This window comes from Plutella xylostella, chromosome 10 (assembly GCF_932276165.1).
Source record: "Plutella xylostella chromosome 10, ilPluXylo3.1, whole genome shotgun sequence".
Taxonomy (NCBI): domain Eukaryota; kingdom Metazoa; phylum Arthropoda; class Insecta; order Lepidoptera; family Plutellidae; genus Plutella; species Plutella xylostella.
Window position 1 is genome coordinate 9,445,146 of NC_063990.1, and position 13,851 is coordinate 9,458,996.

At 38.0% G+C, this 13,851-nt stretch overlaps 1 protein-coding gene across 1 annotated transcript in view; it reads left to right on the forward strand.

Moving 5' to 3' along the window:
• Positions 1–13,851, forward strand: part of LOC105383721 (mitogen-activated protein kinase 1) — a 50,101-nt gene that overhangs the window by 14,404 nt on the left and 21,846 nt on the right. The window contains exons 2-6 of the mRNA XM_038117511.2: positions 6,368–6,494; positions 7,719–7,829; positions 8,343–8,477; positions 11,057–11,173; positions 12,251–12,418. Coding sequence (XP_037973439.1) covers positions 6,368–6,494; positions 7,719–7,829; positions 8,343–8,477; positions 11,057–11,173; positions 12,251–12,418 — 658 coding nt within the window. The remainder of the gene's footprint in view (positions 1–6,367; positions 6,495–7,718; positions 7,830–8,342; positions 8,478–11,056; positions 11,174–12,250; positions 12,419–13,851) is intronic.

A 13,851-nucleotide genomic window follows, 5' to 3' on the forward strand; every position in this document is an offset into this window, starting at 1 on the left:
AGTTGGTGAAATGCATTTTAAATAATACCCATCTAATTCGTAAAACACGCAACCTTTCTAACTATAGTGATGTATTCAGATAATACTACTATCTAGGACTGAGATCTCATAAAGCCGCGAAGTAGCGTTATAGCGTTAGTTACAGCAGTTGAATATATCCGCGAGTGAAATGTGTCTCGGAAGTATTCCGGAATAATTTAATAGCACACCCTCATAGGGGAAGCCAGGCGCTTTGACGCTCGGCGAGATTTGACTGGAAATTGCGAGACAGTATGCGACTTATGCGAGGCGCAATTTCGCCAGCCGACCTATTAGATATGACATGACCGACATTCTATATGGTTGTGATGATATTTTATTGGACGGTACTCGTTATGTGATCTACCTACATGTCTACGGAAGATGAGTATCCAGAGTGTAAAGGCTGTGTGTCCTTTAGCTTCAATTCCCTTTCTGGTTACTAGAGTTGCAATAACTAGCGGGGCAATATCAGGCGCAAACTCCTAACAGAAATTAAAGTCATGGTTAGACTCACGTTAGACTGGTTGTCAACTACAGAGTATGTCTTCGAGCTTTTATGAACGTAGCCCGCAGTATTAAGCCCTAATGTTTAAATAATCCGGTTTTCAATACCTTTAGCGCTTTCCCCGGCCAAATAAAATACCAATTACTGTCGCGGCGCGCCTAGAGCTGGTTTGAAAAAAAAAGATTATATTTGAATTTGGAACACAGCACATCCGCCCACGCGCCGCGCCCGCCCCACGCCTCTATAGGTTGCATATTGCGACTTTATTCGCGGTCACTGCGTGCACCGGCGCAGCCGCGGGCGGACACTCGTGAAATTGAAACAGCCAGCATGTCGGATGTGCAACTCGTTTATATACGTACGAATAAATACGGACCAACACATCCTTAGGTATACATATATCCATCCTTAGGTAGGTATAAACAGAACAGTGTGCTACAATTATATGTATTAAAATTGCTTTCCAAATAGGCTACAATATTACAATTATTATTGTAGCCTACTTTCTCTAAAGTAAACTTAATTAATTCTTCCTTTGAATTGCTTATCTGGAATTTATGAGGATTCAAACATCAGCACTGTTCTGCACAGCTGGCAACATCACACGGTAGTGTCATGTTGATTTTCTGTTCCCTATCTAAACATTCCCTTGTTTGGTTCAGTTGGCAACTAACACTGGCAACTCTAGTCAGACTCCTACATTCAAAATATCAATAAATTTTATTCAAAATGAATCATTTATTTATAAACTTTTGACTTTGAACTTTGGACCTCAAAAAGGGACGAATGAATAAAGTTTTTATTTTCATACTCTTGTCTCGACCTCGGAGCCAATGTTTGGATAGGAACTTTCCTTTATTATGTAAAAGCAATCCGTCGGTCCTTAAATTTGGAGCCCTCATTTTATCGACGAATTTAAGCTGAAAAAACTTTGACGGCGACGAAAAAAGGGGGCAATTATGTATTTGGACAGGTATGTAAATCTATCTGTTGTAAGAATGGTATTTAACTATACCTCAATATATTATTTTTTTAAAATTTATTTATATGCCCGCCCATGCAAACCACGACTCTAATCGTGTATAGGAGGCATGTAAATGTAAATAGCATGGAAGCACTCCAGTAGGTAAATATTTATAATATTCTTAAACTTGAAGTAGCGCAGTTGGGTCCTAGTGTTGGTGTACGCCCGCAGAATCGCTCATCTCAAAACAATGGCCCTCCACATTGCAAGAATGCCGAGGACAGGCACAGATGCCGAAATGCCGCAAGATAAAAGGCTGTTCAGGGTATGAGAACGTCGAACATGTACGAATAGGGTTCAGTGGGAATACCACATAGGCAAAGCAATATGTAAAGGTATTCTATCCTATAATGTACCTATTGTGCGTAAAAGTGTGTGTATGGAATAGTCCTTTAACTACCTGCTACAAATCATACAATCAGTCTCTCAATTATAGAAATTGCCGAATAATGTCGGTGGTGTGGCTTACTTGACCCACACTTTATCGTATGCATAGTCATGTAACAAGCGTATTAGCTGGTTGAAGACCTTGACCCATTTCACACGCTTTACACATCACATCCCTCGATCTCACATAGATACTCCCCTGACTCGTACTGAGTATACATACATACATACTGTCATACTAGTGTGTACTGTTCATTTCAATAAAGTGCCTGCGGTATGAAACTTTGTCGATAAAACAAATGAGATATTTCAAGGGCCAATGAATGTTGTATAGGAAATTAATAACACGGACAGAGCAGGTATGGGGATCTGGTATTATTAATGTTTTGCTAACATATATTCCACACGGAGTTGACGGAGTACTTATTTACTTAACGGGAAATGTGAATATAATATGCTGCCGAATAATCCTGCAGTATTATAAAACGAACATATTCATGAATTGAATCCCGGTTCTAACATGACCTCCATAATATGGTTTCCATAATGCCTATCTGCAAAATGTGGACCAAATCTATGTGGATGAGAGAGTACCTAGTCTCTAGGTAGATGATGGCTTTATATTTTTTTTGAGTCTATTTAATATAAATTGAATCATAAGAAAGATAAATATTCCTTACATATTCCGAGTAGTATAACAAAGCTAATATACTTAAGACGGAGATTAATAATACATGTACGTTTTTAATCTACTAAACATAAGTATAACTTTGAACATTATAATGAATTTATTATAAAAGAATTTGTGTTTCTCTTGATTCTAATTACTGTCTTCATTTCAGTTCATGTTTTAATGGATAATTTAAATATTCAGTATCTACTGTAATTGAGATCAGTGGGGTTTCATGTTTTATACATATTATGTATACACAATACAATGTAGGTACAATATATTCTTTCTTCTTTGTTATTTGCGTGTGTAACACGCGGGCGGGCTTCAATCGGTCGATTTCCTCTTAGTAAATTGCGAAGTAGAAATAGATAGTACCTATAGTCGATATTTCTACTCTGGTACTTATATTTCAGTATCTATTTAATGTGTATATTTTTGTTGACAATTATTATGAAATGATGGTGAATGACGGCGAAATCGATGTTATTTAATTTCCTTAATACATACGATACGGTAATAATTTCTTCACATAACTTAGTATTTCTTCTTGTACACACTGTATCTGTGCGTACTTTTCATCTTGTAGGTCTATATGGTTATATAGTTAGTTAATTCTTGTAGGTCAATACGAGCCTATTGTATGGTCTGTTATATTACCAACTTATCTAAAGTTGGTAATATAACAGACCATACCCAATATTCTAGGCTCATTTCAGCGTAACCCAATATTCTAGGCTCATTTCCTCCGCTAACATATCTGAAGGAATAATAGATTATCGTTTACCCGCATCTCGCCGTACTGTTGAATGTTCACTCAGCTTGATCAAATAGCGCGAAACGGATACTGAATCGGATAGTTATCCGGAGTATCGGTATTATTGGCACCTGACACCCGCGCGGAGCTGAGCGTCGCTAATGTGTGAGCATCAACACTTTGTGCTCACGAGCGTTATTTTGTGTTGTGTACAATTGTTTTATTGAGTGTGATATAATTGTGCTGATAGCTATTATGATAAAAATATCTTGAACTACATACAATAATTTTATTACAGTATACTAAAGTATGTTTAAATATGAATGGCATTATTTTCATTATATCTAAATTATCCGTAAGAATGTGTTTCATTAAAACGTGATGATGACTAATCGCGTTCTTACCGGCGAAAAAATAAAACGATTTCAAACTTAATTTCCCAGGGCGCAAGCGCTTAATTTGAACGGAATTGTTTGTTAGACGGGTATTTTATTCGGTCATCTTCCTGAGCTGAGTCTAATGAATTTGCCGTTACGCGTACACCGGCGGGCAATAAGGCTCTACAACATTGTAACCTTGTGTGTCGTGCTCAGGCTACATTGTGTGCGAAATTGACAAAATAACACTAGGAAAACAGTTTTATTATTACTCCAACCGATGTTTTGCAGACGACTGGTTAAATAATAAATAAAATCACTTTCTGAATGCATCTATCTCGTTCTACTTCCTCTTGTATTGTTTTCATGGAACATTTACTTTTAATGAGTGTTTAATCATTCGTCTAATCAATTGAAGTACATTTTAATGATAGTAATGAATTGATTAGTTTTTATTAAGTAGTATCGTTATGTACACCTATGTACATGTAAGTACATAATTATTGTGATATCGAAATACAGTGAAAAGCTGCCCTACCTAAATTAAACTATTCTCAAAACAGCGATACGTTTCGCAACCTATCACTGACTAAATAAATTACAGGCCTTATAGCTATTCCAGTATTTAGAAATAAGCTAATGTGCTAACCATAAAATACGCAAAACAACGTTAACGTTCAGCAAGTACAAGAACTCTTAATTAAATTCAACATTTTTTGGCTTCTGTTTTATGAGGGGCATAATTATTTTAATGTATGCGGGAACGATTTTACTGTCTGAGTAAATCACTGGCTCGATGTTTCCCCCTATTTACCCCTCATTGTGTGTTATTCGACTTCTAATCCAACCATGTTCCTTACATTTTCTTTTCTTTTCATTTATGTAAACGGAAAATTAACTCTTTCATTGTGGTTATATTTTTTACTTGAATTGCGATTGCAGTGATTGAAGCTGTCTGCTTCGATGCTCTTAGAGATCCTTATGATTGATTTTTCTAATTGAATTTCAATGATACTGCTCATAACTTTTCATAAGGCTTCTCTTTCCTCTAATCAATTATTATAAAGGTGAATTTCCGAGTGACGTAACAGCAGTACCTTATAGTATACATCCGGAGCACACTGGGCCTAGATTGGCCAGTCAGATTAGCTTCGGTTGCTAACTGACCAGGGTGCGACCGATGTGCCGACGTGGGTATACAATAAACAGATGAACCGTCACCCAGGAATTCTCTCCTATCCTACCTACCCTATCCTATTGTCTTTTCATGATTGGTAAAAAAAAATATATGGAAATTATCAATTTATAATTTTTTATTGTGATTACGTTTAACTTTTATAACATGCTGTACACATATAATATGTAGGTACTTTAGTATTCTTAAAAGTTTAAAAGTAAACTATATTGGCATTTCCTTAAGTATTCATGAACTTGGCAATCTTTAGGTAGTCATTTTACAGATTATATCCTGTATAAGCGACCCAAGGCCGTTGTTGTCCTTTGTCCCTTGACCTGAATGACGGTCACATTACACAGCTCTTGTGTGCCGATAGCAACATGGGCTACACGTGGAAAATATGACAGATTTAGAGCTATTTCCGTAACGTTCTTATCTTATTTAAGTATTTTACTGACTATATTTCCAGAAGATATAGAAACTTTTAGGGTACAAGGACAGGAGAGGATAACATTTTCAATAATAATAGGAAGACTCTACATTCTGTACGGTTACTCATAATTCTTTACACAAATGCTATAATTATTAATTAGGCATCAAAATTTCACACTACCTACGGTTTTCGTACTGCCGTTTCGTATTTCGGTCGAGTCGAGTCACAAATAGAATGACATGGGTGTTAGTTCCTACAATTTACAGCGCGCGAATACCGAATTTACGACGGCGCTCCAACCCTACCAAAAATGTATACAATTCACGTCAGTAACGTATGATTTATCGCTTTTATTGCTTCCGAGTATACATCGTTCACGAAACTTTGTATCTTCACATATGAGACGAGTGTCACACCCTTGCCTGTAATGCCTACCACTTTTGCTCTAGAATTTTATGAAGGTTCTACCGTACCGTGTGGGTAATAATGTAATCTGTATCCATCTAGATAGCTAGTTATTTGGTAGTAGCCTTAACTTCAAATAAATACAGCGGCTGCAGTGACAAGTTTAGTGGTCGGGCTGTAAAAGGCTTGATCCCATCTTCGACATTCCGCATTTGACATTTGTCACGAGTGCTACGGAGCCGATGCGAATTCCCCCGACATTTGCTTACATTACAACCCAAATGAAATATTGCAAAATAAACACTTATTTCGTGCAGAAGAGGAATGACAAAATGGTTGTAAATGGGTTTTTTCACGTTGGACGGTTACTGTAAAGATGATCATTTGGTACAGTCACTACTAAATGTTTTCCAACAAATACTGAGTGAGTATTCAATTCTCCAATGTCGGCCCATAAATGGACGTTCGGTAAACGAGGGTAATGTAAAGATTAGAGATCGGCACAATGTAGGTACCTGACGTTAAAAGTAACATTTCAACTGTTCCTAAATTCCATAATCGAATTCTTAAATATATTTCCAAAAACTATAATTGATTATTTCTATCCTCAGGTCAGCATACGACAACATGAGAAAAGCAAAAGTGGCAATTAAAAAGATATCGCCGTTTGAACATCAGACGTACTGCCAGCGGACCCTGCGGGAGATCAAAATCCTCACCAGGTTTAAGCATGAAAATGTAAGTTTTGAATCTACATACATTTACGTAGACAACCCACCCTATCCCATCATTGACATAGCCAAATAATCTATGCTAGGATCAATCTAAGGACATCATTGCCCTCCATCTTAGTGCTGATTTCGTACTTTATCGACCCGATAACTGTTAAAAAAGTAACATCTAACTTTCTGACTCAGTGAACGTTTATATTTTTCAACTCATTATCCCAATTTTCCTTTGAATTCACTGGAAACTAAATTAACTTTTCACAAAGGCGAAACTGAAAACTTGCCTACCTTTTTCACTATGCCTTCATAAACGGTCCGTAAAGGCATTCCGATGGAAATTATGCCGGAACGCTTTCAATTTTGCTCAAGGGAACGCCTTTCCTTATTACCTATGGAATACTTGTTGTGTTTACAGGTTTACGTTTTTCATAATGAAAGTGTATTTTATTGAACATCAAACCGTAGAAGTACACATCTTTTTTGGTATATAAAAGAGGGTGATTCAGGGTATACTGTATATTCGTATGATTTTTGAATTTATAAATATGTAATTCTTTACATTATCTCCGGATCTGATTATAGTTGTCAAAATTTGTCCGCAGTTCTGCGATTCGGAATAAAGACTCTTCTCGATAGATTATGTGATAAGCGGATGTCGTGATTTGTATCTGTTTTATTAGTTTTCAATGTTACCGACTGACTGATTGCTTGTCAAGATCTCATACAAGCATGGGAAGCTGTGGGAGACGCATGTCCTATAGGGACTATTACGGTCTGTTGTTTTGTTTTTTTCTGATTGTTTTTCATAACGGTTATGTAAAGAAAAGTAAATACAATTCTAACAATAGTAATGTATATAAAAGCCCTTGCCCTATTTCGCCAACAATGCCATAGTTGCTCTCTCCATTCTCAAACAAGGTTCCAGCACAGTGTGTAATGCAGGCACATTAATATAAGTGTCAACATGCTTTCTCGAGTATTTGGGTTTGTTTCTGCGACATAGCGAGCAAGAGGATGTGTGAAAGGACGCATTTTATTACACGTCAGGAGTAGCCAGGACATCCCTGAAGAGCTCAGAGTACTTTTACTATTTAATTAAAACTTTATATGACCACCTTTTTGGGTTCACCGCTGTCGAGTGGACAGTAAATTCTCAGTGACCAAAATATTATACATTTTCCACGCGAGCTTCTGGTTTACCGGCTATAATAATTAACATTTTTTTTATTTCCAGATCATTGACATTCGGGATATTCTGCGGGCAGACTCAATCGACCAAATGAAGGATGTCTACATAGTGCAGTGTTTAATGGAAACGGACCTTTATAAACTGTTAAAAACACAGGTAAAGTATGTTTAATGAGTTTACTTTGTTCGGATATCAAATGTTTTAATGAATTTTCCGACGAAACAACAATATTGTAACACCGTGAAACAGTAATTAACAGATCGGAAACGGATCTGGCTATCAAAAGTTATTTGAATTGTTGTTTGGAATTTATTAATATGGAGGGAGAATATAATACTAATTTATTGACTTAACATCAGAACGTAAAATAAAAAATTAATACAATGGATATTACTCAATAGGTAGGCTTATCGCTAAAAGCGAAGGGAAAACTAATGACATTGCTATTAACCGCCTGTCAGCGTCCTGGCACCTGGGGTGTCACTCTATCACGAAAAACGAAGTTTCGGAACGCTGCTGTGCGAGCCCCGACTCTATCTCGTTGTATTGAACGTGCCGATTGCACGACATCTCTCATTCGTTCGTTTTTATCAGAATAGAGTAACCCTCTTAGCACCCTTTCTTGTGTCTAAGCCCTGAACACCAAGTAACCCATCTCCCTGTCCACAGAAACTGAGCAACGACCACATCTGCTACTTCCTGTACCAGATCCTGCGCGGGCTGAAGTACATCCACTCGGCCAACGTGCTCCACCGCGACCTCAAGCCGTCGAACCTGCTCCTCAACACCACCTGCGATTTGAAGGTGAGTAAAATTTTTACATACCTACATACATATACCATACATACATACAAGAACTCATTAGTACATGTCAGCGCCGGGATTCGAACCCGCATCTCTGGCTTGAGAAGCGGGCGCTTACCCGTCTGAGCTTGGTAGTCGGTCGGTGGTCCGCTCAATTTTTTACCATTGACTGAATGTAGGATGGATGGTGAGTCCATTTATGTGGTACCATTATGACTTATGTAAACCTGCCTACCTGTATATGGGCAAAACTATGATGGTAGCAATCGAGCTTCTGGGATTAAATGCCCTATTGAACGTGTTTTTCATTTTGTTGTTTATTTATAATGTTTTGTGTACAATAAAGCGTGAAAATAAATGAACTCTAAGGTTTATACATGTACTAGAAAAGTAAGAAACAAATAAAAAATTCAATTCGTTCGATTTGACCTCATTTTTAAATCCACCGATTAACTTTACTAAGCGATTGCGCATTGTTCATTGTCTGCAAGTTTTTAACTGGGTGTGCAAAAAAGCATAATTAAAATTTCAAAGTATAAACTAGGTACAACCTCAGGTGCACAGAGCAGTCTGAGCTCCATGTTTTATTCATGGGTTCTCGACAATCCCGGAGATTGACTCATTAATATCGCGCCGAGATCGCTGACATCTTAAACACCTTGAGCCTTGTTTTACATTTAACAATCGCAAGCTTATTCTAATCGGAACGGTTAGTATGTAAGGTGTACATAGACTGAAAGGAATTAATTGTAAGTCTATTTGTAATGTGATATGGGTAGTTTTGATTACAGACAAAATGGATACCTATTTACGTTTCTCGTTCTCACATAGATAGGTACATATGGGTTTAAACATTTGCACTAAAGTCTTTCAACTCTCTCTTGAGCTTCCAGATTAATTTGATTAGTTTGTCTGATGAAAAATCTACGTAGTTATAAGATCCAAGTAATTTATGTAAGGTGTGTACAGAGGGCTCAATCGACGCAGGCCATAGCTATATATAGTATTAGTAATAATTAAATAGTAGTCCAGTATGTTCGTTGATCCACTTTACTAAATCACTCGTAGGTGTGTGTGCAGCCTAAACCGTTCACGGGACATAAGTAGGGTAATTTAGGTTCGGAGGTTAATGGTAGAGGTGGGAATTGAGGGCTTTCACGTGCGAGCTAGTCGGAGGCACTTTAGTGTGCGCTAGTGCCTAAATGCTGCCTGCTAAATTTACCTTTGAACTATGTAGTTACTTGTATTCAGCTGCTATACGAAACCAGGCTACTTAGGGGACCGAAGTGGCTGTAATAAGTATATTTTTATTGCGACTGCTACATATTTTTTGCATTTATACAAAGGTGACTTCAAAGAACACAATGTATCTGGGCTGGCTTTAGAAACCACACAGAAACGACACGAACATAATAAAAGTTATTATCTGCTAGGTACAAAAGCTTCTTAAAACTCATAATACGTGAGTCCTCGCTGGCGCATTGGAGACAGCACGAAGCCACGGAACTATAACCCGGAGTCGCCATTTTTATTTGAAACATAACCTGCACGGCTATTCCAGCTCTGGAAACAATCCCAATGCGATAGCCGAACTGTCTGCCCCAGAGAATATACGCTAAGCTTCTACTGCCAGTCCTTGTGCTAGATTCAACTGTTCAAATTCAAGATTCTGTATAGTAGAGATTGCGGATTTACATTCTGCTGGATTCTGAAGCCAGCGACACCTCTCTCGTTTCTCTTATATTGATATTTTATGCATTTCCGAGTTCTAAAGTAACGTTTGTCCATTTAGAATGTGTTTCCCTGGCCTATTATATCTATTGGAGCTTTTCGTTACTGTCTCTAGTACAAATTCAACACGTTAGTTATTGTCATTTTCGGAAAAATACATGTTTGGTATTAATTTTTTATTTTATGTGCTATCTGCGTTATGCCTGCCAAAGCATGTTCCTCTAGTGTCGGTAGATGCCCATGTCCAGCAGTAGATGTGTGTAATTTTGGACTTTTACAAAAGCTATACACCCAAAAATATTCTATAACGGCTTTTTCCGTTTACTACATAGAATAGGATACCGTAGTCGACAAAGGCGGGGTCTTATCACGAATGCGGCTCGGCGGAGCGCCGGTGTCGCGGCGCCGCGGTCGCACAATAAATTCATTGTCGTATAAAACGAACCATAAAAGAATAAGCTGCGGAGGCGGCGGTGAACTCGCTAAATCTTTGCGTTTTATTTTAAAACGACGTCTGTTTGAGACTGAAAGCTTCAGTGGCCAATGGAAACGGGTTGGGTACCTACCTATATTTTTTTGATTATGTCGATAGTGGGGGCGATTCCGACGTAACGAAGATATAATTATAAAGATATAATTTTTTGAAAATATATTAATACACGTCAATAATTACTAAATACTCTGAGCACTACACAATGAGTACAGCTTGGACGTATGCTGTTTCCAAGGACATTCAGAACACTTTCCTGGCTCATCCAACTACAACCGGCTACTTACCTAAGCCCTTGCCCCTTACACAGCGTGTGCTCAACTCAGCTAGAGTTACCTAACCGTTGCTTCGTCCTCAGATCTGCGACTTCGGCCTGGCGCGCGTGGCGGACCCGGACCACGACCACACGGGCTTCCTCACGGAGTACGTCGCCACGCGCTGGTACCGCGCGCCCGAGATCATGCTCAACTCCAAGGTGAGTGGAAATCGTGAGGAGGTTCTCAGGTTCTCACACTGCCAGGCATCACGGCTGGATATTACATTCAACAGGGACGTATCATAATATTCATAATTCATAACTCACCGATTCTGGCAAAATTAATAGTGCTTTATAGCAATACACACCACAGTAATAATTATTGTTGTATCGTATTTGTTTGTTTTTGTTTTGTGAATTCTAGAAGCATATAAAATACGATTCTATTTTTAAAATCGATTTGTATTCTGAATATTATGTATTGGTATTTATATTGAAAATATTTAAAGAGCCTGTAAGCTTTTTCAACTAGGTATCATGGACATAAATATACTCACGACTGTAATCCCACGAAGAAGGGGTAGTAGACTCAAAGGCGAGTCACCAGCTTTACAAATGGACAGCAAAAGCATAGTAAAACCCTAGTTATAATGTACTTGTTTATCATAAAAGATTCATTTCTTCTTGTAAAGCTTTCATCTTGGACTTAAACTTCTGACACTGCCAAACAACACCGAACATAAACGCCACTAGTTTGTAACAACATGAACTTACTCAACGTCACGTCCCGCATGCCTCGTGTCCCGTCGCTGTAATATTCCGTGTGTGATACATAAAGGGCCATCAGTGTCAGTCGGGATCTTTTGGGACGCGGCCTCTGAACTGAAGCCGTCATCTCAATCCATCATAGAGCCGTGCTGACATGTTGGGAGCTTGTGGGCTTCAGCCACAACGGCATATATGTACCTAACTACCTACCTACACAGTACTTCAGTTAAAATACTTGTGTGTAATATTTAAAAAGTATACTTATAATAAACAGATGCCCCTTTTGACCGAATAGCACTAATACACCCTCGAACTATGAAAAAGTAAAATGGAACAGAGAAAAAGGAAAGGAAAGTGAAACTTTTTCATTTCTCGCGAGTACAATAGCATATTATTATATTTGCGTCACACAGTTGGTCTCACTATAGCGCTATACTGTGAACATAAGTCAACTCTCCACCGTATACCGCTTCACTCCAACTCATCACCGTCACATCACACTCTAATCTCAACCCCACCCCTACACAGGGCTACACCAAGTCGATCGACATCTGGTCGGTGGGGTGCATCCTGGCGGAGATGCTGTCCAACCGGCCCATCTTCCCGGGCAAGCACTACCTGGACCAGCTCAACCACATCCTGGGCGTGCTCGGCTCGCCCAGCCAAGACGATCTGGACTGCATCATCAATGAGAAGGTACGTGTTGGGGTTTATGGAAAGTTTGTCGGTTTGGAAGATGTTCGTTTTAGTTTTTCATGGTTAAAAATACGTCTGCTTCTTATTAAAAGTTTAAATGAAGTCAATTAATGTAGATGGATCCAGATAATAATGTGTATGTAGTTATTTGGTTAAAAATCGATGATTAGTGTTTTACTAGAAGTTAAAATTATAAAGTCCAGTTGCTGGAAGAAACTTTAAACTGAGATCCCTTCAACGCTTACATGTATTTCGAAGAGCATGACAACCTACCTACTTACATATCTTTCGTGAAACTGGGCGTTAGATGCACACAGGAACACCTGCCTAGCTAAGACGCCAATCGTACCTTTACATAGTTGTTAGAGGATTACAGCCATCTCGCTGTCTACTCAGCTTTCAGATAAAATATTTTAGATAAACTTGGTAATAAAACACTGTGTGATATTAATGTATCTTGTAGACGTACAGTATTGTGCAAATTAATGTGAACACGAGTGAAAATTTGAAAAAATACATTTATTGGCTCAAAAATAAAAAAAAACTGATTTATATTAATACAATTTAAGTTATTTTAATAGAAAATGTGTCCTCCCTGGCTTTTATAACTTCTTCAACACGTTTTGGCATAGAATCGACATGATTTTAACAGTTTTCTGATATTTACTGGTCTAAAAAACTTGTATGGATTACAGCCTCAATCATTTTAGTTTTTCTTGTGCAATCCGTTTTACGAAGTCTTACTTTGACGATGGCCCACTTATTTTCAATGGGATTAAGTGCCGGTGAGTTCTCTGGCCATCCAAAGGCATGATATCTTGTTGTCCTTGAAATATTTAAGCATAATCTTAGACACGCGGAATGGAGGCGAATTTTGTTGAAAATCTTATTGACCGTTAGCATCAACTTTTCTTAGTTTGGGGCTGTTTTTCTTATATAGGTACCTGATGACTTGTGCCCGTCGAAGGGATGATGGACTCGCTAAAATCCAGTGACTTGCAAGAACGGAGATTAGAAGTTGAACTAAGAAAATTTGATGATAACGGTCAATAAGTTTTTCAACAAAATTCGCCTCCATTCCGCGTGTCCAAGATTATGCTTAAATATTTCAAGGACAACAAGATATCATGCCTTTGGATGGCCTGAGAACTCACCGGCACTTAATCCCATTGAAAATAAGTGGGCCATCGTCAAAGTAAGACTTCGTAAAACGGATTGCACAAGAAAAACTAAAATGATTGAGGCTGTAATCCATATAAGTTTTTTAGACCAGTAAATATCATAAAACTGTTAAAATCATATCGATTTTATGCCAAAACGTGTTGAAGAAGTTATAAAAGCCAGGGAGGACACATTTTCTATCAAAATAACTTAAATTGTATTAATATAAATCAGTTTTTTTATTTTTGAGCCAATAAATGTATTTTTTTCAA